We start from the raw sequence: 27,010 nt of genomic DNA, 5'->3' as shown, positions 1-27,010 counted from the left end.
CTGTATTTTGATTTCAACAGAGATTGTTTAAGTGTTGGTATTTTTAATCACTGGTCAAGAATAAAGTTAGCATTAGTGCACTTTACTTGGTCCATGGAGAGACCAGCCTTTCAGTTTGGCCACTTTCTGACCAGTTCTCTAGGGCTACTTGAGATTTCTCTGCAGCCCCATCCTACTGGCTTGGAGAGACAATAGGACTCGACACTTTTCGCAAGCTCCTGGGGTGATTTTTTGACACAGGCGAGCGTGTGAACCACTAGCTTACGCACTCATGCTCTGAACACAGTGGATATTGTGTCTGCAGTTGAGAAGCTGCATCCCTGGGCACACACCCCACCACGAACCTCCTCAGGTCTACATTCCCACCTGGAGCCACACTTACTAGAATTAAACTAATTTGGGCTTGAACTTCCATTTTTACAAAGCCTGTCCCCACCACAGGGGGTCGCTGTGTCTCATCAGAGCTTGCCTTTGTCCTCTCTCCTCTTAGCCTCCTCAGCAGCCAGTGAGGCACTGATGGATTCACTCTCTTTGCAAGCATCCTCTGAGCACCTACTACTTGTGGTGCTGTGCCAGGCACCAGGGTACCACAGCGAATGAGACAGGTGCATTTGAGGCTCTCGGGACTCTTGCGTTCTAATGAAGGAGATGATGAAATAAGTAACACATATTAATAAGATGATTGTAAATAGTCATAAAATCTCTGAAAGGGATGAAAACAGGGTGCTGAAGTAGAAGACAGCAGAATGGGGTGGAAGCATTGTGAACAGGGTGGTCAGACAATGCCAGGGAAAGGGGTTTAGAATTTACTCTTTGTGGCACTGTGGGATATTCATATGCCTCCAAAGTGCCAACACTGGCTGCCAAAGGCTTCATCTCCAAACACTCCCTGATTCTGGAATGATTAGTACTCCCTGCACTGTGAGACTAGAATTAAAGGGTCTCGGTTTGCATTTGAGCTTTAAAGTTCAGGTCAAGGTTATCACAACTTCGGGATAAACAGGGGAGCAAGAATGGAGTCTAATGAAGGATGCTGTCTGGAGCGTGTTCCCTGAAGACAGGCTTTGTGTCACTCGCAGCTGTTTTGTTGCTGTGGCTGCAATTAACATGATGCTGACGGCCTGCTGTAGGGAACCAAATTGGTCCCAAATTACATACAATTGTCAGAAGTGTTTTCCCTTTCTCCCCTACATGCACAATCACAACACACAGCGTTAATGAAATAATTGCAGTGTGCCCACGTTCAGTGAAGGCACCCGTGAAAACAGCCAAGATGGAGGGTGAGATTCTCCTGCACAAAGCAAGGGTGCCGACTACCAGAAGGCTTTATAGTTGAAGGTCAAGAATGAAGACTGTTCCCTTTCAGAGGCCAGGTTCAATATTAGTTGTTCAGTTAGAAGCAAACTGAAGGTAGGGCATGCTGAGGAGTGGGATGATGACTTTGTTCTGGAAGGTTCTAGAAAGGCATTTTCTTCTATACATTGGAGAAAGGCTTAGAAATTAAAGGCATATTTGGAATCATACAGGAATTTCTCACTCAGCTATCTTAATGATGTTCCCCCTTAAAACTCTTATGGGGAGCTTGTGTTCACATACCATTTGCTTTTAGATCCTAACGATGACGATAATAGCGTATGTATCAACACATTTATTCCCCATGACGACCCCATGAGGTACAGTAGGGAAACTGAACACAGAGAGGTTAAGTGATTTGCTTAAAGTTGCACAGCTAGCGAGTGACAGAACTGGGATTCAAAACCAGGCATTCAGCTCTAGAACACAAACACAACTGGGCAGCAGTTGTAGCTTCGGCAAGCATTCATTTCACAAACGCTTTGTGGAAGCGCTGCAGATACACTGTGAATCAAGTTACTAATCATTGCTCTACCTTTGCTTTTGTGGCAAGCAGCCCACGGCCAAATACACATCTCTCTTAGAGCTGGCCCCCAGGCCCTTGGGGAGCGTATTTTGGTAAAAAATGTTGTGCATGAACCTTGTCCCTGTTTACAACCTTTCTTACACTTATTTTCCGACAATCTGATTTCCCCACTTAAAAAAAACAAGATATTTTACTTTTTTGAGCTTCCTCAATCCTGGAAGGAGGCAGGATGTAAAAGAAACACACTGATAACATAACTATTATAAATGTTCCTAAGTGTCCACCACACTCCTCTTTGCCTTCTATATTAAACTATTAAACATTTTGATCTCTTAGCACCCTCTAGAAGCTGGACCTTTGAATGTCTAAATTCTAACCAGCACCAGAAGAAACACAATTAAATCAGAACAAAGCAGTTGGATCACCATTTCTGCAGTTTGTTAATGGATTATCTACTTATTTTCATGTCTGGAGTGGGAGACGAAAGACAGGAAATAAGGGAGCCATATGTGCCAGGTGTGGGTATCCCACTTAGGACTTTAGCGCTAGTGACACTGGGGGCTGGATAATTCTGTTTCGAGGACCTGTCCTATGTATTGTAGGATAGTTAGCAGCATCCCTGGCTTCTTCCCACTAGATGCCAGTTGATTCCCCACCTTGAGTTATAACAAAAAACATCCCCAAACATTTACCAAATGCCCCTGGGGGGTAAAACCGCCCCCAGTTGAGAACCATCGATTTAGTTCCAACACTGTGGCTTCATCGCTCCGTTATGCTGTTCCTTCTTCCTATATTACGCTTCCTTCCTCTTCTTTATCTGATGCATTCTGACCCACCTCTCCAGCCTTGCTGTTGTTCCCCCAAGGAAAGCTGCTCGCGCAGGCAGAGGCATCACTCCCACCACGTCCCCCCACCCCTCCCCGCTCCCTTCACCAGCCCCATCACCACCGCCGCCATCCACTAAGCCAAGCGCTTTACGCTAACTTCTCCCAGGAAACCTCGGAGGCAGTATCCTGCCAGCGTATGTTGCTGAGAAAAATGAAGCACAGAGGGTAACAGGGAGCGAACTGTCGAGCCAGGATTCAACTCCAGATCTGATGGTCCCAACCGTGTGACCTAACATTCCGATCACATGTGGTCTAGGAGTTGTTTTTGTAAAGGGCTGTGCCCCACCTACATCCTGAGCTCTTCTGGGAAGCATCACTGTGCACCTGTAGCAGTGCCCAGCCAAAGAGGTGCTGACAGAAATACACCAGCAAGAGCTACCACCTGGGCAGCTGGAATCCACCCAAGTGCAGCCCCATTGGCTCCCTGCAATGCTACAAACATGGCCTGGCATTGATTCCTTGTAACCCACGCCTTCTCTCTTTCCAGTGGTGGCAGGTTGAGAAGGTGAACCCCATCAAGCTATACGAAGAGAACAAAGTCATCGCTGGGTTTTCCCTTCTAAACCTGCTCTTCAAACAGGGCCGTGCTGGCCTCATTCGAGGAGTGGTGGACAAACTCATTGGGCTCTACAACCAGAAAAAGGTCAAGCCCGTGGTGGACTCCCTGTGGGCCCTGGAGGAGGTAAGGATGATGTTTCCCCAGCAAATAATCTCTGTCTTTTTAGTCAGCTTTGGGCAGCCAGATCCGATCTTTTATTAAGTGATTTTTCTCCAGGTTTGTTTGCTTTAAATAAGGGTCCTAAAAGTCGTTGTCCTGTAGTATACAGTGCTTTGGATGTAAGAGATACTTTAAGTTTCGCAGTGGTTCTCAAACCACGTGTGTCAACATGCCATTCATGCCGTGAACCCTTCCCGGGTAGGTCACCAAATCTTGATGGGTGTGTACGATTCACCTTGGTTACAAGAGAGCGTGTACACTGTGCAGCGTCAGTTATATCCTCACCATGTGGGTATGTGAGATCAAGGCCAGGGCGGACAATGGTTCAGAGCTGAAATGATTTGTGTGCCAAGCCCGGATGCTTGGAGCCCCTTCCAGACGTTGTTGGCTGTCACCCTGGGCACTGTAACTATGAATGAATTGTTGCATCTAGTGTTTGACTGCGTCTTTCTATTAACTGATCTGCCAAAAGTTCTAGTATTTGAAAGCATTCCTTGATCACACAAAAAAATTGAGAGCCCCTCGTGTCACCTTTAAGGATACTGAAGTGTGAACTGCCCATATTGGTTCAGGGGAGATGTGCTAGGAAGAGGCAGCATCTAGAAAATTCTTCAGGACAAGGGAAGTTTTGGACACTTGGGAAGCCAGTCACGGTAGCTGCCCGTGAGGAGAAAATGAAGAAGTGTGGTCTAGGTTTCAAGAGGCATTCCACTAAGAAATCTTCCGAGGTCAGGATGTCATGACCTTGGCTTCAGGGAGCCATGAAGCCCCTGAGAAAGATGTGGGAGTGTGTTTTTTGTTCGTTTGGCTGGTGTTTGCATTTTGCATGGGTGAGTGTCTTACAGTACAAGTACATTTTTGTACTTTGGGGAGTCACGGACACCTTTGAAAAACTTAATAAATATAAAATTCCATGGAACAGATAGTAGCTGTCATCCTGGCAAGAAAGCTGGTGTTATTTGCTTAATGGACTAGGTTGGCCAAAATCTAATGGCTTTCCTAAGCACAGAAATCCCCCCCAAAAAAGCTTTGTGGGAGTCACCATGTAATCAGAGAGGCCTGGTCCTGGATCCATGGATCAGGCCTATATATGCCTCTCCGATACTGCAATATCATGAATGATACTTTAAAAACCGGACCACCAAAACCCCTTGTTTCTTATGATGAAAGAAATACATGTTTATTATAGGAAATTCCTAAATTAGCCAAAAACATAAGGAGAAAATAAACTGCAAGTCCACATTCCAGAGATAGATAACATTGTTACTATCTTGGTTTGCTTCCTTCCAGTCTTTTTTCGACAGCATATGCTCACTGTAATTCAATTTGTTACTAAATCAAATCAGATAATCATACATTCCTTCTGTTGTGTAATTTCTAAGATGGTTAACCTATCGTTATACTTGAAAATGTTTTAATTTAATGGGTCAAAATGTTTTAATTTAATGGATCAATTGTTTTAATTCAATGGGTCAAACATCCATATGGTATTCGCTATGGTACGTCAGTGGAATAGAGAAGGGCTGGACTGCAGAGTGGCTGGGTCTCAGAGGTCAGGGAGGAGAGAAAATTTGAGCTACTTGAGACCAGGGCTAAGAGATTAACTTGACCATGGAGGAAAGAAGGGGACTTAAGCTCACTGCCCAAAAGGGACCCAACGAATCTGGGAGCATTTAAGTGAGGGTTGAAATCGAAGAGGGGTCTGGTTGGCCCAGGGGGTCCTTGGTTTAGTACTGGAAATCACTCCTTGGTTACAATGCAATTGAATCACCAAGTATGGATTGAATATCTAATACATGCCCAACAATGTGCAGGTGTTGGGGGTACAGTGGCAAACAGATGGCCAAGATCCCTGAGTTTCAAGGAGCTCGCTTTCAGAGGGGTGGGGAGGGGCAGAAAATACTCAAGTGAACTAAAAATAAGTAGGGTATTCTCCAATTGCAGTAAGTTCTGGAAGGAGGTAAATTAGGGTATATGTTGGCGAGTAAGTGGAGGGGGGAGACAGTTTCCACAGAGCAATATTTTTCAACCTTTTTTTCATTATTGCCCCCTAAGGAGCTTTTTCAGACTTTTTTTTTCTTAATCAACCACCTCTATGAAATTTTAGTACCATAGATACACCAGCCATCTACCTATCTACCTATCATGTATCTGTTTATGTCCTGTATGTGTATTTGTGCTTTACATACATTAAAAGAGTAAGATTTTAAAAAATCCTCCAAGAATCCATTTTTACCCCTTTGGGGGTGGTCTTGCTCCCACTGAGAGTGCATGCTGTAGAGTGGCTTTCGATAAGGAAGGCTAGGTGTTGTCTGAACTGGGACATGAAAGAGGAAAAAACTGGAAGAAGAGTATGCAAGGCAGAGAGACCCTCAAAAGCAAAGGGACAAGGGAAGCTAGATGTTTAGCAGCATCTCTGGTCTCTACCCAGGAGATGCCTGCAGCACCTCCCACTGCCAGCTGTGACAACATAAAATGTTTCCAGACATTGTCAAATGTCCCCCAGGTGGGACGGGGACAGAGGCAGAACCTTCCCTGGTTGAAAACCACTGCTTTAAAAGAAGCCATAGGGGCTTCCCTGGTGGCGCAGTGGTTGAGAGTCCGCCTGCCGATGCAGGGGACACGGGTTCGTGCCCCTATCCCGGAAGATCCCACATGCCACGGAGCGGCTGGGCCCGCGAGCCATGGCCGCGGAGCCTGTGTGTCCGGAGCCTGTGCTCCGCAACGGGAGAGGCCACAGCAGTGAGAGGCCCGCGTACAGCAAAAAAAAAAAAAAAAAAGAAGCCATATCGGTTAAGACAGTCACCAGGAAAACAAAGGAATTATAGGTCACTAGTCATTCACAGAGGAGAGGAAGAAGTCTGCTGCCCTGTTGGCCAACAAAAGCACCCACGGCCACTCGTCAGTAACACCCACCAACTTTCTGATGGTTCTCTTCTGTAATGTCTACAGACATCTTTTTAGAGCTGCCGGTGGGCCAAGCTTAGCTGTTTATCAAGCCCACGCAGATCCTCTGGGCTTGAAGAGAATAGAGCATGCTTATTACTTGCAAACCTCCAAAGGAGGACTGTAATGATTTTCCCCCCTCCCCTCTGGTAAATGATTTCACAAAATTGCTTCTCAGGCCAGCTCTATAACTTCGTCTATGGAATAGAAAGACCATAGGGATTAAAAGAAATTTTTCTTGGGCTCTCTGAGAACTCAGACTAGAAGATTTAATAATATCAGAGGTGATTAGAGTTTCTTTTTAGCCATCTACCTTTGACTTTATTGTAAATGTAACACAGAGTGAGTGATACGCTGCAGCCTCAGGTTTGCTCCAGATACTAAATGTGCAGCTGTACATAAAGCTGGAAAAAGAGCTCAAAGGTGGGAAAGGGACAAAAATTACTGACATCTGTCAACCAAGCAGCAGACACATTATTGAGCACCTGCTATGTGCTTGTACTATGTTAGGATGTCAAGTCTACAGAAGGGGTAGGTCACTTGTTCCCTGACCCTTGCGTTTATGATTTTGTTTCAGAGACAACACTAAGACCTAGAAACAATTAGAGAAGAACTTCATTTTCAATCATGGGGTGTTTGTTTCAAGTGTGACTGGATTTGAAAACAAGAGAGAATGATGTTAAGGAAGACTGAATGTTCAGAGATGGTTTTGAGAATGAGGTGGGTCTTGGTTGAGATTAGCAGGATATAAATTCTTAGGATGATGTTGGAGTTAAAAAACAAGGTATTATCAGGAGGGACAGTGTGAACGCAATCAGAGACGCAGGAGTGAGTATGAGGTACATGGGGTAGAGAGGTCTGGAAAAAAAGCAGAGGGACAGGAACAAAGGAAGAGAGGAAAGAAGGCTGGTTCAGTCAATGGAGTCAAACCTTGGGGGCCTTCACTGCCAGGCAGAGGAGTGTGAGTTGACATTCTGGGTGAGGGGATTGCTATTAGAGACTGTGGCCTAAGGAATATGACACCCTTTGATTTCCCAATTCCCAGAAGCCCATCCTAGTCCCAAGTATGTCGCTAGAAAGATACACACCTGAACTATCCAGTTGTGACCTCTGATCAAAAGTGCCTTTACCTGTCTGCTGTTTAATAGTGCACAGAGGGCTCTGTTATGAGCTGAATTGTGTCCCCCCTCAAACTCATAGGTTGAAGCCCTAACCCCCAATACCACAGAATCTGACTATATTTAGAGATAGGGCCTTTAAAGAAATAATTAAGTTAAAATGAGGCCTTTGGGCAACGCTTATCCAATCTGATTGGTGTCCTTATAAGAAGAGAGATTAGGACAAAAAGAGGCACCAGGGATGTTTGCATAAAGACCATGTGAGGACACAGTGAAAAGAGGGCCATCTGCAAGCCCAGGAGAGAACCCCAGAATGAAACCAACCTCACTGACACCTTGATCTTGGACGTCTAGCCTACAGGATTGTGAGAAAATAAATTTCTGTTATTTAAGCCTTCCAGCCTGTGGTATTTCGTTATGGCAGCCCTAGCAAATGGATACAGGGTTGCAGAGAGATCTTGGCAATTTTGAAATATTCTATAAAGATCCTTTACAACATAATTTACATAAAAGTCTGTGATTACACTCTCCAATTATGGTACCATTAGCCACATGTGGCTATTCAAATTTAATTAAGATTAAGTCAAATCAAAAATTCAGTTCCTTGAGTATACTAGCCACATTTCAAGTGGTCAGTAGCTGCATGTGGCTAGTGGCTGCCATACTGGACCATGCAGAGATGGAAGAATGTTCCCATCACTGCAGAAATTCTCCTAGAGCTGGTCTATGAGATGATGTCATCCTGTTTGAAGGTAAATTTGTCTCCCCAGCAATCTGGCATGATTACCTTTAGTAAATTACATTAATTTTGCCCTTCCTTGTATATTGCTCTTTGCCTTGGCTGTAGTGAAGTTCATTGACCAAATGCAGTCACTTATTTAAGTGCTCCAATCCCTCATTATGTGCCCCCCACATTTTTCCTTTCATGTTAATAGTTGTGGCTTAATTATAATGTGTCTTTCATTCTATGACATCAGAAAACCTATACAGAGATGGGTCTGCCTAAAAGAATAAATTAAGGAAAAATAATGTGGTGCTGAGCTTGATAGGGACCCTTGTCTGACACAGAGCAAGAAGCTGACTGGATAAAAGGCAGATTAAGGTTGAAAGAGAAACAGGGAGGGTGGGATGACTCAAGAGAGAAGGATGGGTGGAGGTGTGATTTTCAGTTTTAAAGAAGCCACAGGCTTCACCTCCAACACCAGACTGAAAAGAAAGGATGAAGCCAAGCATCTGAAACATATACCCAAACCAAAACTAAGAGGCAAAGACTCGAGGAGAAACCATGGAAATTCCCACTTAATTATGGCAGTTGGCGACTGGTTCGTGGAGACCCTTTTTAAAGATTTAGAAACTCTTTCAGGGGCAGAGTTGGGGGTAGGGAGAGTACTTAGAAGCATCATCCAGAAGTGGGCAATGTATTTTGTCTCATGTGTACTTTGGTTTGGTGGATGGACTGGAGGCAGGCAAGAGGTCATTGCAGACTTTCAGACCTGGGTAGGCAAGACCCAGCCAAAAGTGGGGGCAGTGAATGGGAGGGAATGAGCAAATGTGAGTCACTGGGAAGGATGAAAACTGGATAGAAAGGACAAAGGAGATGCAAGATGACCAATGGTCTTTCGACCTGGGAAACCAGGACTGGGGGTGCCAACCATGTGATTTGAGTTAGCAGTGATAGAAGCTGCCGTGAAAAAACTGATGAGCTCAGATGTGATTCTGGTTTAAGATGATGGTAGAACACGCAAGTGATGTCCACGGTCAAGTCAAACCCACCATCACATGGAGGTGAAAGATGAAGGCTGGATAATTACAACTACTGCTGCTACCGACATTTCTAGAGGATTTACTATGTGGCAGGCATTGTTCTAAATGGTTTGCATGTATTAATTTATTTAACCTCTCCAACAACCCTAAGACCCAGCTACTATTACCCCCATCTTACAGGTCACAAAAGTGAGGCTTTGGGGGAAGCTATACTTGCCCAAAGCCCCTGCTTATAATTGAATTTAATGGAAATTTGAACCCCAGGGAAGTGTGATGCATAGAAGTCACTGAAAAAACATGGCTATGAATAAACTCAATTGAACAAAAGAAGGAGCAACATAATCATATTAGCAAACACTTAGCGTAGCCTGTTTATATGTGCCAAGTAGTTCTCCGAGCAAGCACTTCCTATGAATTAACTCATTTAGTCCCCACAATAACCCCGAGGGGTGGGTACTGTTACTCTTCCTGAGATATAAAAAAGGAAAGTAGACTTAGATGAAGTCAGCTGCCCAAGCTCACACGGCTGGTGCATGGCGAAGCTGGCATTCAGACCGTGGGCATTAACTTCTCCACTGTAGAAGGTAGAGAGTGAGGAGAGAACCCTAGCATCCCCCACCATTCACACAGCAGGGAGAAGGTGAGGCGTCCCGGGCAGGGCAGTGGTAAAGGGACCACCATGACGGGTCTTAAAGTCAGGGACTGCTGACAAGTCAGGAAGTACGGAGCAGAAAAGCCTTTGAATTTGGCCCCGGGGTCATTGTTGACCTTTCAGAAAGCCTTTCAGTCGAATGATGAGGGCAGAAGTCTCAAGGCAGAGGGTCAGGAAGAGAATGCATGGGTAGGACAGTCTGACAGCCAGCATAAGCCTCCTATTTGGCACTGAGCAGAGAAAAGGGCTGGCGAATAGCCAGGGGGTGCTGGGTCCAAAGAAGGGCTGTTTAGAAAGTAGGTTAGGGGTTGCCTAGGTAGGGCTGGGGGCATTTCTGTTTAGAGAGATAAAAATGTTCTAAAATTAATGACAGTTGTATAACTCTGTGAATACACTAAAAACCATTGTGCTGTGCACTTTAAATGAATGGGTTGTATGGTATGCAAATTGTATCTCAATAAATTATACACACACACACAGAGGGAGAGAGAGAAGAGCTATTTAAGGTTGGGATAAGGGGACATGGAAGACGGGAAAGAGGTATAGCTTGGGAAGTCAGATTGCTGGCCTCAGTCCTTAGTAATATTCTAGCTGCATGGCCTTATAAAGCCGCATATTCAGCCTGGTCCATCCTCCCAGTTTTCAGATAAGGAAACTGAGGCTGCAGAAGTAACCACTATGTTTGCTTTATGTCCCTTTTATTTTTATTTTTTGCTGCATGTCCCCCTTTCAACATAATCACCCCCGGCTCGCGCACACATTCCCAGTTTCCACGCACATTCTCCCAGCATGCCCTGCTCACGTGTTTTCTGCAATTCAGTCACGCCTCCAACCCTGCCATGCACCAGCACTCACCGTGCTCTAACTGTCCAACAGATCGAGCACAGTGAGTCAAAGCTCTGGGTCAGCATATTCATCTGCGCAGGCTGAATAACAGCCCCTCAAGATGTCCACAACCTAATCCCCAAAGTCTTCGAATATGTTACCTCATATAGCAAAAGGAACCTTGCAAATGTGATTAAATTAAGGATTTTACGATGAGGAGATTACCCTGGACTGTGTGGGTGGGGCTGATGTAATCACAAGAGCCTTTACAAGAGTGTCAGGAGAGCTAGGGTCAGAGGAGATGTGGCAAAGGCAGCAGAGGGAAGGCGATGTGATGCAGGACCACAAGCCAAGGAATGCAGGTGGTCTCTAGAAGCCGGAAAGGACGAGGAAGCAGAAGCCTCCAGAAGGAAACAGTCCTGGGGACACCTTGATTTTAACCCAGATAGGCCCATTTCAAACTTCTGACCTGCAGAACTGTAAGAGTACGTTTGCGATGTGTTAAGCTACTAAGTTTGTGGTACTTTGCCATAGCAGCAATTGGAAATTAATATGCCATCCATTCAACAAGGAGCAATCAGACAATACACCAGTGGGAAATGAGCCCTGGAGGAGGGTAGCTGGGTGGGGGTGTCACCCACCCAAGCATGCACCACATCCCAGGGAAAGGCCTGGAAGCTGGAGAGAGATGGGGGTTGGAGCATCCAAGCCTCAAAAAAACACACATGAGGCTGAACACAGAGTGATGGGGAGGCCAGGAAGGCCGGCCCTGGGAGGAGGTGGGATGGGTGGAAGCCCCCACCCATTGCCCACTGTCCCCATCCCTCCGGCCGCACTGGACCACTGCGGTTCTTCAGAAACCTGAGTCTGTTGCCTCCTCGCCTCGATCTGTGCTCTTATCTCCACCTCTCATGCCCTTCCCTCGTCCTTGTCCTCCTGCAAAATTCCTGCCCACCTGCCAAGACGTAGGGACGGTGTTGACTCTTCTGCCATAACATTCCCAACATCCCCCAGTCTTGCCATGACGCCCACCCCTGGTTAGGAACCCCTGCTTTCAGGTCCCAAGGGTTTGCCGCCCTCACTGACATGTTCACTGACAGGTACCTGTGAAAATGGAGAAGATAATTGTACCTTCCATCAGTTTGGAGGAACTAAAATGTGCTGAACCCAAAGCTGACCGGATAGTATGAACTGGCAGGCTGCTCTTCCAGCGCATCGCAAATGTGTCCGCCAGGGAGTTGAGGTCTTTGGGGTCAGGGACTCTTAGGCAAGGTACCAAGCAAGGAGAACACAGGATGCTCTGGGCAGAAGGTTCCTGGGGCCTCAGGACAGGTACTTGCGCTCCTTGTTAAGAGGTCTGGGAGCTCAGCTCTGAATACACATCTGGTACGAAGAAAATGATCACTCTTGCTTTTACACCTGTCATTTGGCTGAAAACACATCACAAAACTGGGTTTCCTTGTGAGCCAGGGACAGGGTCAGTGCAGACTGCTCTTGGCTGTGTTTTCACACGACCCAGATGAGATTTCGCTGCTTCCAAAGGCTGGAAATGGACATGTCTGTTTGCTTCCGTTTGCCTTCCTAGGTGTTGGAGGAATCACTTTATATGTCTTATTTGCACGGTGCCATCAGAAGGACTGTTTTCAAGTATTTTCCGAGGTATCTGTCCTGATGTGTTCATCACAGATTCTGGCCTATTCGCTAGGCCCGAGAAGAGGGATAAATAACTCTCCTGCAGGCCAAGATCATTCGAATAGGAGAACATAATTTCAATCAGAGAACACATGAATAGAGGTCATGTCCCGGCAGGGAAACGCACTGTGGGTGTCGCCTTCACTTTCACCTTCCGGAACCCATCCTCCTTCCTGAGCACCCCTTTCATCCACTGAAAATGGAGTACTGCCACGTTCCCTGTTATTGCAAAGGATTTTATGTTTATTGTGCCATCACTTGAGCCGATATGTGTTGAACCCTTGCAAACTGTAAAGCTCTCTGCCAATATGTGGCGTACGGTAATAGGCTAGAGCAGCTCCAATCAGGTGGGATAAGCTTTGGAACAGGAAGCAAACATACTGGGTTTCTTAACCCACCCACTTCTTGGCTGTTTGGCCTGTAACACTTCATTTCTCTGAGTCTCCTCTTCCTTGCCTATAAAATAGGAGCAACCGACCCTATTTCCCGCAACAGTTGTATATTTGTTCCTAGGGCTGACGTAACAGAGTATCCCAAACTGAATGGCTTTAAACAACAGGCATCTATTGTCTCCCAGCTCCGGAGGCCAGAAGTCAGAAATCAAGGTGTCAGCGGGGTTAGTTTCTTTGAGGGTCGTTAGGGAGAATCTGTGCCAGGCCTCCCCCAGCTTCCAGTGGTTTGCTGGCCGTCTTCAGCAATCCTTGGCTCACAGAAGCACCACTGTCTCTCTCTGCCTCCGTTTTCACGTGTGTGTGTGTGTGTGTGTGTGTGTGTGTGTGTGTGTGTGTGTGTGTGTGTGTGTGTGTGTGTGTGTGTGTGTGTGTGTGTGTGTGTGTGTGTGTGTGTCTCTCTCTCTCTCTCTCTCTCTCTCTCTCTCTCTCTCTCTCTCTCCAAATTTCCCCTTCCTCTAAGGACATCAGTCATATTGGATGAAGGCCCACCCTGCTCCAGTGTGAACTCAACTAACTTCAGTGACGCTATTTCCAAACAAGGTCCCATTCTGAGGTGCTGGAGGTTAGGACTTCAATATATGAATTCGCAGGGGGTGGGAGAGGACAGGACACGATTCAGTCCATAACAAATGGCGAGTCAGATAAGATCAAAAGGGAAAATATTTTGTGAGCTATAAGGGGCTGCAGAGACAAGATTTCCCATAAGGCTCAAAGGGCAGGCTCCGGAATCGTTCAAGCCCTCCAATCATAGCTGTGAGTCCTTGGGAAAGGTACTTTGCTTCTTCTCTTCTTTCTCCATCTGTGAGATGGGATAACAGCAGTGCCTCCTCTATGGGGTCATTGTGAAAATGTCAGGGGCAATGCGGGGGGCAGGCATGGCCAGGCCCATGGTAAAAGTCAGCCTCTGTCATCACTCTGAGGGGTGGGACGGGTGGGCCCTGTCTTTCTGTCCTCTGGCAGGTGAAAGCCCCCAGGACCCATTTCCTCCCTGATTTGCTGCTGTGTGATGCAGGCAGGCAGGCTAACTGGGGTCTTAGGCTCTCCTTCCTTCCTGAAGGCATCAGTAGGAGCTGCTTCATGGAACAGAAGCCCAGAGCAGCACAAACGATAAATACATGCTGCTGTTTGGATCCTCTGATCCTCCGCCCATCTCACCTCAGGTTTCTATAAACTGTCAGCTGGTTTGGGGAGGCGCTGCCAGGAGAGTGCCGTGCTCTGGTTAGTCATTTAATAAACTCTAAATGAGCAGCTGTGGGTCCTGGACAAGTGACAAAGTAGTAGTGGCAGCTGAAGGTTGCCATTTACACTGAGCCAGGCACTGTCCTGAGCACTTCACGGGCACGGGCTCCTCTAGATTCATAGCCATCCCGTCAGGAGCCATTATTTCCCCATTTTACAGATGGGGAGACTGAGGCTTGGAGAGAGGGCTAAGTGGCTTTGTGGACGAGGTCACATAGCCAAGAAGTGGTGGAGCCGAACCTTGACTCTCCGGCTGGCTCTCTCCTAAAGCTGAGCTCGTAACCAAGTGTCAGCCCCTCTGGGAACAGGGATGACTGTCCCCGGCCCTACACCCTGCTTGCCCCATCACCCTCCTGGGTCAGGAGGGAAGACTGGTGTTCGAAACCCCGGTGCCTCTGTCCCTAACTTCTGTGAGTGCAGACAGGTGACTCTGAAGCACAAGCCTTGGTTTTCTGCCTCTGTAAAATGGGGCTGATGACCCTTGCTCTTCCTTCCATGTTAAAGTCTGGGGCAACCACGTGTCAGCTATAAACCGTGTGCTGTGTACAAATGTCTCAGAGTGGGCACTGAATACAATTTTCGTTTGTTTCTTCCTTTCCCTGTCTCTTCCCCAACGCGCGTCACTTTTATCACTCCCTGGCACACTCACACGCATTGTCAAACAGCACTTGGGTGAGGATGGGGCCATGGTGAGTCAGCTGACAGCCTCAGTAGTCAGATGCTCACCTCAGCCCTCTGGGGTGGGTTTTACTCAGGTGAGGAGAGCTGATCCTTCTCCAAGACATGGGACATAAAGGACAGCACAAATTCCCTCGACTCCCAGGCCAATACTTGAGTCTCACCTCCTCCCTCTCTGCCGGCCACAGTGGCTACAAATTATCAGCTAGCTGGGCTATTTTCATTGCACTTTTATTCTTGGCAAGTGAACATGTTCCAAACGACCATCTTTACCATCCAAGTCACTGTATCCAAGGCTATGGTGGGAAGTGTAAGGGTGAGCTGCACCCACCCCCCATCAGCACAGCATTTTACTTGCCTTGTAGGAATTGAGCCCCACAGAAAACCCACAGAGACAGGCAAGTCAGCTGTTATGCCCATTATACAGATTTTTAAAAAGAGGGACTGAGCAAGGTAATTTATACAAGGAGGTAGAACCAGGAATCCAAGCAAGGTTTCTTATTCTGGAGCTCATGTGTGTTTGTGAGTATGTGTGTTTGTAAGTGTGCTTGTGAATATGTGTGTCTTTGCGTGTATGTGTGAATAGGTGTGTGTGTTTGTATATATGTGTGTGTTTGTGTGTCTGCTGTGCTTATGTGTTTGTTTTGCCTATTTCCCCAGCATACTTTTTTCTCACAAGTAAAAGATTAAATGATATAAATATCATATGACCACAATATAAATTTAGAAAACAGAAAAAAAAATAAAGATCACCCATAATTGTGCCACCCTAAACAGAACTACTGTTATTGTCTTAATGTACCCCATTCCCGGCTTTATTCCTATACATCTTCTCCCCCACCACCCCTGACAGTTGTTAAGCGGCCCAGATTGGCTCCTGAGCCTGTGTGAGCACGTTAGGAGTATATTATGATGCTTGTTTAAGGAGGGATGTGGAACCACAACAAAATGGAGGAAGTGCTTGCTTTGGAACATTGCAGGGTTAGGGCTTCAACACAGGAATTTTGCAGGGACACAAACATTCAAACACTCCCTAAATTCCCTAGAGAGACTTAGCTCATTCCTTCTTTTCTTTTCTTTCTGACTAATGTAAAAACTGGGGGTAAAGAAGTGTACTTCCAATAGTGTTTGGGCTGCCTATGGTTTCTTTCCTTGACCTGTTTTTTTATTTAACTTTTTTTTTTCAATTTCCATGTAGTTGCACATAATAGTTTTTGAAAACCACCTTGAATTTATTGAGCATCTACTATTTACCAAGCCCAGAGCTAGGCCCTGGAGGGACAGAAAAGCAAAGTACTCTCAAGGAGCACACCAGTGGTAGACATGTAAACAGATAATTAAAATATCGTGTTGCGAGCTCATTAATGGGCGGCACGTTCACAAGAAACACGGATGGCAAACGGCAGGAATTCAACTCTGCTTGAGCGTCCCTGTGGTTGTGAAAGACGTTTATAAACCACGCCCTCCCCATGACAGCTTCGGGCTTTACCTGTCTGCCTCTTGTGAGCAACTTGTAAGAGCGGAATGCTTGGGTGCTCTAAATTTTGAAGTACAATAACTTCCTGATGGTTAAAAAGAGAAGAAAGGGAGCGTTCAATGCGTTGGCAGATCTTCTCTGTCTTTAGAGAAGAAAAAACCTAAGGCAGGATCAGAACAGCAGAAGTAATAGCTAAAAGGAGACACCTGAAATTTTGCTCACTGTCCTTTGTTTTGGCCAAGAGGCTAACTTTATTTTCTGTGTTTAAAAATTTGACAAGGTTTCTTCAGCTCTTCCTTGGAGGATGCTTCTGAGAGCAAATATGGAATAGTCCCTGCCACACCCACTGCGATCATTTTTCTGTTTGGATCCATATTTTTTAAAATTTTATTATTTTTGGCTGCTCTAGGTCTTTGTTGCTGCGCGCGGGCTCTCTCTAGTTGTGGCAAGAGGGGGCTACTCTTCCTTGCGGTGCTTGGGCTTCTCATTGTGGTGGCTTCTCTTATTGCGGAGCATGGGCTCTAGGCGTGCGGGCTTCAGTAGTTGCACTGCATGGGCTCAGTAGTTGCAGTGCGTGGGCTCTGGAGCGCAGGTTCAGTAGTTGTGGCACACGGGCTTAGTTGCCCTATGGCATGTGGGATCTTCCCGGACCAGGGATCAAACCTGTGTCCCCTGAGCTGGCAGGCAGATTCTTAACCACTGCCCCGCCAGGGAAGTCCCTGGATCCTTTTTTTTTTAACATCTTTATTGGAGTATAATTGCTTTACAATGTTGTGTTAGTTTCTGCTGTATAACAAAGTGAATCAGCTATATGTGTACATATATCCCCATATCTCCTCCCTCTTGTGTCTCCCTCCCACCCTCCCTATCCCACCCCTCTAGGTGGTCACATAGCACTGAGCTGATCTCCCTGTTCTATGCCACTACTTCCCACTAGCTATCTATTTTACATTTGGTAGTGTATATATGTCCATGCCACTCTCTCACTTTGTCACAGCTTACCCTTCCCCCTCCCCGTGTCCTCAAGTCCATTCTCTAGGACTGTGCCTGGATCCATTTTTCTGTTGTTTTTCTGCTCCTGGCTTCCACTTGGCTGCCATTTTTCAGTGTCCTCTGCCGCTTTATTATCTACCCACAAGTTGACTTTCTTCTTGTTTCTAGGCAGGCAGGCTTCCCCACATCATTATCCTCTGTTTATATCATTAGCTGCAATTTAGCCTTGTTGTGTGACAGGATCATCCTCAACGCCCCGCAAATATGACTCACTCGCTGTAACTTTCATCACCTATGTTTGTGCTTCCTCTAAAGTGTTGATAAACTTATCACAGACCTGCAGTGTTAAGAAACATGGCTTTTAAAAAATAGTCCTAAAACTTGGTCAACAGCAGTGGCTTCTGCTTCTCTCACTGACATTCTGAGCATTTTATTTGCTTTAGGAGGTTCAGGCTTAATATTTACTTATTTGCTACAGGTTTAAATTTTTACTTTTCCTTGTCTGTTGTTCGAGTTTCTTCTCGCCATCGCTCTGTGGTTTGGGGATGGCCTGGGCTCACGTCAGGAACATCCTTCCCCACCTTCTACCCACAATGAGCGCTGAATGAATGACTTTTCCCAGTTGTGCTAAACAGTAAACTTTTGAAAAAGAATGCTGTCTGCATTCACTCTTCAAGAAGTTTACTGATACCTACTCTGTGCTAGAGGATGTTGTAAGATGAAGAAACTCATGTCCCACTGTCTCCTGTTCCAGAGTCGGGAGGGAGAGAGGTCTGAGGTATAAACCCATCAATTCCAGTGCAGTGCAGTTCCCAGAGGGGCAAAGCACGACCAGGTCTGAGGGGAACCAGGCAAGACTTCCTTCAAAGAGGAGGTCAGTCACACTTGACCTGCTTCCCCATCACGAGGCCCCTTCCTGCTTGTTACTGTTATCAGGAGAGTCATGTGAGTGATGGACAGACGTCAACAGACTCTGAGGACGTCTTAGGCTGAGATCCCTTCAAAGCAGGGCCTGGGATACAGGCTTGGGTGCAAGAATTGATGTGAGAAATGATCCCAGGGAGGAAAAGTAAAAGACATGGAGAACACTCAGGACATGAAGAAAGGATTGTTATCAGAGGCAGCTATTGCTATGATGAGTGCTTTCCAACTGTTTAATTCCAAGAACCTGAGATGTTCCCATGGGAACCACTCTTAGGAGGAGGAAAGGGGGGGTGAGCTGGTGAGCTGGCTTGACAGGCAGAGACAATACACGGGCATGGAAAGACACACTGGCCCTGTGACGTGGGTCCACATCCCACCTCCTCCACCACCAAGATGCGCGATCTTAGGCAAGTCACTGACTCTCTCGGAGCCTTCATCTCCTTACCTGTCTTAGTCGGACTGGCTGTCAGTGGACTGCAGAAGACACAGGTACAAGGTTCGGTTCTTGGGGAGACTTGGGAAATGCATCTCAGAACCGTCTTCCTGGGAAACCAAAGAAGGATGCATTGTCATTGACTGTCACTACCCATTCGTCCAGGTGGCCCCACAGGTACCAAGTCCCCAGTGCACAAAGCTGTGCATGCATGAGGATGGGCTCCCCCGCTCACACATCAAGGACACCGCAGGGTGAAGCCCAGGTACACGCAGGGCCCAAGGCACATGCAGGGTACTCAACGCCTGCATGGTACAGGTCCCAGCAGCAGTAGCTAAAGAATGAAAGGGACCCACAAGATTCCAAGTGCTGTGCAAGAGGGGACCAATACAACGGGTGTAAAGTTTCTATAACGAAATGAGATATAGAGACCTGGAAAGTGGTAGGTCCTGCAACAGGTAGCACAGAAAGCTCCCCAAGTGGAGGTACACACAGCGGTGCGCTGGGAAATGTTTAACAACTGGCCTTGGCAAAGAACGCCCTGATGGGTAGCATTTGCCAATTTCTGTGTTGTAAATACTCTCCATCAGGACCAGTATCAAGTTACCATCATGAGTGCACAGCTGGGAAGGGACACACACCGTCAGCTGTCAGAGCTACCTTTTCTGGGACATGTCTCCTGGGGGCAAGTTCCTGGGGTTGGCCAATGATAGGATACGGCTTGGAGGGTAGATTCCCTCAGGAACCATCAGGCGGAGCGCTCATTTTTGCTGGTCTCCTGTGTGGAGAAACCCTGGCTCCGTGTCAGCTTGCCCAGCTCGTGCAGTACAACTGGGGGAAACCATCTCAGAACATTTCAGAATATTTACTATGAGATGCTGTAAAAAAAATCAATATCCAACCAACAAGGACCTACTGTATAGCACAGGGAACTATGCACAATATTTTGTAATACCCTACAAGGGAAAAGAATCTGAATAAGAAGATATATAGACATATATATATATATATATATATATATATATAGTATAACTGAATCACTGTGCTGCACACCTGAAACTAACACAACATTGTAGAGCAACTATGCTTCAACTTAAAAAAATAAAAATAAATAAATACATAAATATTTTTAAAAAGTCAATATCCAGGCAGCAGCTCCCTCCCTCAGCAACGCCAGGCCTCAGACCATTTCTGCCTTGTTCTTTAGGCCTCTGTTAAGCTCTCCTTACTTGGACATCCATCCCCAGCTCACGTTCCTCCTGTGTTTCCAACACTGAAATACATTGTCTTTTGTTGTGTTTTTTGTTTTTAACATCTTTACTGGAGTATAATTGCTTTACAATGGTGTGTTAGTTTCTGCTGTATAACAAAGTGAATCAGCTATACATATACATATGTTCCCACATTTCTCCCCTCTTGCATCTCCCTCCCTCCCACCCTCCCTATCCCACCCCTCTAGGTGGTCACAAAGCACCGAGCTGATCTCCCTGTACTATGCGGCTGCTTCCCACTAGCTATCTATTTTACATTTGGTAGTGTATACATGTCCATGCCACTCTCTCACTCGTCCCAGCTTACCCTTCCCCCTCCCCGTGTCCTCAAGTCCATTCTCTACATCTGCATCTTTATTCCTGTCCTGCCCTTAGGTTCTTCAGAACCTTTTAAATTTTTTTTTTAGATTTCATATATATGTGTTAGCATACGGTATTTGTTTTTCTCTTTCTGACTTACTTCACTCTGTATGACAGACTCTAGGTCCATCCACCTCATTACAAGTAACTCAATTTCGTTTCTTTTTATTGCTGAGTAATATTCCATTGTATATATGTGCCACATCTTCTTTATCCATTCATCTGTTGATGGACACTTAGGTTGCTTCCATGTCCTGGCTATTGTAAACAGAGCTGCAATGAACATAGTGGTACACGACTCTTTTTGAATTACGGTTTTCTCAGGGTATATGCCCAGTAGTGGGATTGCTGGGTCGTATAGTAGTTCTATTTTTAGTTTTTTAAGGAACCTCCATACTGTCCTCCATAGTGGCTGTATCAATTTACATTCCCACCAACAGTGCAGGAAGACTCCCCTTTCTCCACATCCTCTCCAGCATTTATTGTTTGTAGATTTTTTGATGGTGGCCATTCTGACTGGTGTGACATGATACCTCACTGTAGTTTTGATGTGCATTTCACTAAAGATTAGTGATGTTGAGCATCCTTTCATGTGTTTGTTGGCAATCTGTATATGTTCTTTGGGGGAATGTTTATTTAGTTCTTCTGCCCATTTTTGGATTGGGTTGTTTGTTTTTTTTGATATTGAGCTGCATGAGCTGCTTGTAAGTACTGGAGATTAATCCTCTGTCAGTTGCTTCATTTGCAAATATTTTCTCCCATTCTGAGGGTTGTCTTTTCATCTTGTTTATGGTTTCCTTTGCTGTACAGAAGCTTTTAAGTTTCATTAGGTCCCATTAGTTTATTTTTGTTTTTATTTCCATTTCTCTAGGAGGTGGGTCAAAAGGATCTTGCTGTGATTTATGTCATAGAGTGTTCTGCCTATGTTTTCCTCTAAGAGTTTGATAGTGTCTGGCCTTACATTTAGGTCTTTAATCCATTTTGAGTTTATTTTTCTGTATGGAGTTAGGGAGTGTTCTAATTTCATTCTTTTACATGTAGCTGTCCAGTTTTCCCAGCACCACTTATTGAAGAGGCTGTCTTTTCTCCATTGTATATTCTTGCCTTCTTTATCAAAAATAAGGTGACCATATGTGCTTCACTTTATCTCTGGGCTTTCTCTCCTGTTCCATTGATCTATATCTCTGTTTTTGTGCCAGTACCATATTGTCTTGATTACTGTAGCTTTGTAGCACAGTCTGAAGTCAGGGAGCCTGATTCCTCCAGTTCTGTTTTTCTTTCTCAAGATTGCTTTGGCTATTCCAGGTCTTTTGTGTTTCCATACAAACTGAAATTTTTTTGTTCTAGTTCTGTGAAAAATACCACTGGTAGTTTGATAGGGATTGCATTGAATCTGTAGGTTGCTTTGGGTAGTTTAGTCGTTTTCACAATGTTGATTCTTCCAGTCCAAGAACATGGTATATCTTTCCATCTGTTTGTATCATCTTCAGTTTCTTTCATCAGTGTCTTATAGTTTTCTGCATACAGGTATTTTGTCTCCTTAAGTAGGTTTATTCCTAGGTATTTTATTCTTTCTGTTGCAATGTTAAATGGGAGTGTTTCCTTAATTTCTCTTTCAGATTTTTCATCATTAGTGTATAGGAATGCAAGAGATTTCTGTGCATTAATTTTGTATCCTGCTACTTTACCAAATTCATTGATTAGCTCTAGTAGTTTTCTGGTAGCATCTTTAGGATTCTCTATGTATAGTACCATGTCATCTGCAAACAGAGACAGTTTCACTTCTTTTCTGATTTGGATTCCTTTTATTTTTTTTTCTTCTCTGATTGCTGTGGCTACAACTTCCAAAACTATGTAGGATAACAGTGAAGAGAGTGGGCAACCTTGTCTTTTTCCTGATCTTAGTGGAAATGGTTTCAGTTTTTCACCATTGAGAACAGTGTTGGCTGTGTGACTGTCATATATGGCCTTTATTATGTTGAGGTAAGTTCCCTCTTTGCCTAAATTCTGGAGGGTGTTTGTCATAAATGGGTCTTGAATTTTGTCGGAAGCTTTTTCTGCATCTATTGAGATAATCATATGGTTTTTATCCTTCAGCATTTTAATATGGTGTATTACATTGATTGATTTGCACATATGAAAGAAACATTGCATTCCTGGGATAAATGCCATTTGATCATGGTGTATGATCCTTTTAATATGCTACTGGATTCTGTTTGCTAGTGTTTTGTTGAGGACTTTTGCATCTATGTTCATCAGTGATATTGGCCTGTAGTTTTCTTTTTGTGTGACATCTTTGTCTGGTTTTGGTATCAGGGTGATGGTGGCCTTGTAGAATGAGTTTGGGAGTGTTCCTCCCTCTGCTATATTTTGGAAGAGTTTGAGAAGGATAGGTGTTAGCTCTTCTCTAAATGTTTGATAGAATTTGCCTGTGAAGCCATCAGGTCCTGCCTGGGCTTTTGTTTGTTGGAAGATTTTTAATCACAGTTTCAATTTCAGTTCTTGTGATTGGTCTGTTTATATTTTTCTATTTCTTCCCAGTTCAGTCTCAGAAGGTTGTGCTTTTCTAAGAATTTGTCCATTTCTTCCAGGTTGTCCATTTTATTGGCATAGAGTTGCTTGTAGTAATCTCTCATGATCCTTTGTATTTCTGCAGTGTCAGTTATTATTTCTCCTTTTTCATTTCCAATTCTATTGATTTGAGTCTTCTCCCTTTTTTTCTTGATGAATCTGGCTAATGGTTTATCAATTTTGTTTATCTTCTCAAAGAACCAGCTTTTAGTTTTATTGATCTTTACTATCGTTTCCTTCATTTCTTTTTCATTTATTTCTGATCTGATATTTATGATTTCTTTCCTTCTGCTAACTTTGGGGGTTTTCTGTTCTTTCTCTAATTACTTTAGGTGTAAGGTTAGGTTGTTTATTAGAGATGTTTCTTACTTCTTGAGGGAGGATTGTATTGCTATAAACTTCCCTCTTAGAACTGCTTTTGCTGCATCCCATAGGTTTTGGGTCATCGTGTTTTCATTGCCATTTGTTTCTAGGTATTTTTTGATTTCCTCTTTGATTTCTTCAGTGATCTCTTGGTTATTTAGTAGTGTATTGTTTAGCCTCCATGTGTTTGTATTTTTTACAGATTTTTTCCTGTAATTGTTATCTAGTCTCATAGCGTTAGGGTCAGAAAAGATACTTGATAGGATTTCAATTTTCTTAAATTTACCAAGGCTTGATTTGTGACCCAAGATATGGTCAATCCTGGAGAATGTTCCATGAGTGCTTGAGAAGAAAGTGTATTCTGTTGTCTTTGGATGGAATGTCCTATAAATATCAATTAAGTCCATCTTGTTTAATGTATCATTTAAAGCTTGTGTTTCCTTATTTATTTTCATTTTGAATTATCTGTCCATTGGTGAAAGTGGGGTGCTAAAGTCCCCTACTATGATTGTGTTACTGTTGATTTCCCATTTTATGGCTGTTAGCATTTGCCTTATGTATTGAGGTGCTCCTTTGTTGGCTGCATAAATGTTGACAATTGTTATATCTCCTTGGATTGCTCCCTTGATCATTATGTAGTGTCCTTCTTTGTCTCTTGTAATAGTCTTTATTTTAAAGTCTGCTTTGTCTGATGTGAGAATTGCTACTCCAGCTTTCTTTGATTTCCATTTGCATGGAATATCTTTTTCCATCCCCTCACTTTCAGTCTGTGTGTGTCCATGGGTCTGAAGTGGGTCTCTTGTAGACAGCATATATAAGGGTCTTGTTTTTGTATCCATTTAGCCAGTCTATGTCTTTTGGCTGCAGCATTTAATCCATTTACATTTAAGGTAATTATCAATATGTATGTTCCTATTACCATTTTCTTAATTGTTCTGGGTTTGTTATTGAAGGTCTTTTCCTTCTCTTGTGTTTCCTGCCTAGAGAAATTCCTTTAGCCTTTGTTGTAAAGCTGGTTTGGTGGTGCTGAATTCTCTTAGCTTTTGCTTGTCTGTAAAGGTTTTAATTTCTCTGTTGAATCTGAATGAGATCCTTGCTGGGTAGAGTAATCTTGGTTGTAGGATTTTCCCTTTCATCACTTTAAATATGTCCTGCCACTCCTTTCTGGCTTGCAGAGTTTCTGCTGAAAGATCAGCTGTTAACCTTATGGGGATTCCCTTGTATGTTATTTGTTGCTTTTCTCTTGCTTTTTTTTTTTTTTTTTTTGCTCTACGCGGGCCTCTCACTGTTGTAGCCTCTCCCATTGTGGAGCACAGGCTCCGGACGCGCAGGCTCAGCGGCCATGGCTCATGGGCCTAGCCACTCCGTGGCATGCGGGATCTTCCCAGACCGGGGCATGAACCCGTGTCCCCTGCATCGGCAGGTGGACTCTCAACCACTGCGCCACCAGGGAAGCCCTCTCTTGCTGCTTTTAATATTTTTTCTTTGTATTTAATTTTTGATAGTCTGATTAATACGTGTCTTGGTGTGTTTCTTCTTGGATTTATCCTGTATGGGACTCTCTGTGCTTCCTGGAGTTGATTGACTATTTCCTTTCTCATATTAGGGAAGTTTTCAACCATAATCTCTTCGAATATTTTCTCAGACCCTTTTTTTTTCTGTTCTTCTCTTGGGACCCCTATAATTCGAATGTTGGTGTGGTTAATGTTGTCCCAGAGGTCTCTGAGACTGTCCTCAGTTCTTTTCATTCTTTTTTCTTTATTCTGCTCTGAAGTAGTTATTTCTACTCTTTTATCTTCCAGGTCACTTATCTGTTCTTCTGCCTCAGTTATTCTACTATTGATTCCTTCTAGAGAATTTTTTATTTCATTTACTGTGTTGTTCATCATTGTTTGTTTGCTCTTTAGTTCTTCTGGGTACCTGTTAAACATTTCTTGTATTTTCTCCATTGTATTCCCAAGATTTTGGATCATCTTTACTATCATTACTCTAAATTCTTTTTCAGGTAGACTGACTATTTCCTCTTCATATGTTTGGTCTGATGGGTTTCTACCTTGCTCCTTCATCTGCTGTGTATTTCTCATTTTCCTTAACTTACTGTGTTTAGAGTCTCCTCTTTGCAGGCTGCAGGTTCGTAGTTCCCATTGTTTTTGGTGTGTGCCCCAAGTGGGTAAGGTTGGTTCAGTGGCTTGTGTAGGCTTCCTGGTGGAGGGGACTGGTGCCTGTGTTCTGGTGGATGAGGCTGGATCGGGTCTTTCTGGTGGGCAGGACCATGTCCAGTGGTGTGTTTTGGGGTGTCTGTGACTTTATTATGGTTTTAGGCAGCGTCTCTGCTAATCGGTGGGGTTGTGTTCCTGTCTTGCTAGTTGTTTGGCATAGGGTATCCAGCACTGTAGCTTGCTGGTCGTTGAGTGGAGCTGGGTCTTAGCAATGAGATGGAGATTGCTGGGAGAGCTTTCGCCATTTGATATTACGTGGAGCTGGGAGGTCTCTGGTGGACCAGTGTCCTGAACTCGGCTCTCCCATCTCAGAGGCTCAGGCCTGACACCCGGCCAGAGCACCAAGACCCTGTCAGCCCCATGGCTGCTGGTCTTGCAGTCCCCTGGAGAGGTGGGGGCGCTGTCCCTCCCCCGGGCCATTCATCCATGTGAACCTACATTGTCTTTTTATTGTCCAGATTCCCCACCAAACCCTAAGCTTCCCAAAGCAGGGGCAGACATTGTGTTTAGCTGATATTCCTAGCATTGGATTTACTAGCACAGGGCCTAAAACTTCATTAATCTTAACCCCTCTTCTCTTCTCTCCTTCGAGGAAGAGTGATTGGTAGTGCTGAGTAGTGTATTTTCCCCAAGCTGGGGAGTTTAGGTCTATGGAAAGCTGTGATTCTCACCATCAACAATTAGAGTGTGGGCCTTGAATCACTGCTTAGTTCCTGTGTAGAGAGAATGGTAATAAAAGCATAAAGTTGCAATGAAAGATTGGGATAACAGCTCAGATAACTATAGAAGAACCATCATAAGGCTCTCCGCGATTAATTTCCATGTGAAGGCCCAGATAATAGGAGCTGTTGGAGCTTGGAAAAAGCCAAGAACACTTACAGAACCTGCAGGAGGATGGGCGTTCATCTTCTGACAGTGATGCTCTTTTAATGGCTTAAAAGATGTAAAGGAAAGTAGAGCTGAGAGAGAAGAAAGGGCAAACAGGAGGAGCTGGGCAAAGGATGCTAATAATAATAATAATAATAATAATAATGGGGACTTCCCTGGTGGTCCAGTGCTAAAGAATCTGCCTTCCAATGCAGGGGACGTGGGTTCGATCCCTGGTCAGGGAACTAAGATCCCACATGCCGCGGGGCAACTAAGCCCGTGCACCACAACTACTGAGCTCACACACCTCAATGAGAGAGCCCGCATGCCACAAACTACAGAGCCACACACTCTGGACCCCATGCACCACAACTAGAGAGAGAAAACCCACACACCACAACTAGAGAGAAGCCCGCACACCACAACAAAGAGCCCGCGCCACAGCGAAAGATCCCGCACACCTCAAAGAAGACCCTGCATGCCGCAACTAAGACCCAACACAGCCAAAAAATAAATAAAATAAACATTAAAGAAATATATATATATAATACTGATGAGGAGGATGATGAACACACTTTGAGCCTATACTACAAACTGGGCACCATCTTAAGCTTTTTATGTGCTCTGTACCTCATTTCATCCTCCCAATAACCACAGGAAGTAGATGGTAATACTTATCGCT

At 44.7% G+C, this 27,010-nt stretch overlaps 1 protein-coding gene across 1 annotated transcript in view; it reads left to right on the top strand.

Annotated features, from left to right (window-relative positions):
• Positions 1-27,010, top strand: part of VAT1L (vesicle amine transport 1 like) — a 152,213-nt gene that overhangs the window by 76,564 nt on the left and 48,639 nt on the right. Inside the window, exon 7 of the mRNA XM_081215566.1 lies at positions 3,254-3,448. Within this exon, the coding sequence (XP_081071692.1) occupies positions 3,254-3,448 (195 nt within the window). The remainder of the gene's footprint in view (positions 1-3,253; positions 3,449-27,010) is intronic.

The sequence above is a fragment of the Mesoplodon bidens genome (assembly GCF_964165515.1).
Source record: "Mesoplodon bidens genome assembly, chromosome: 18".
In the NCBI taxonomy this organism is placed as follows: Eukaryota; Metazoa; Chordata; class Mammalia; order Artiodactyla; family Ziphiidae; genus Mesoplodon; species Mesoplodon bidens.
Note: the sequence above shows the minus strand (reverse complement) of the source record. Positions and strands in the feature narration are given on the sequence as shown.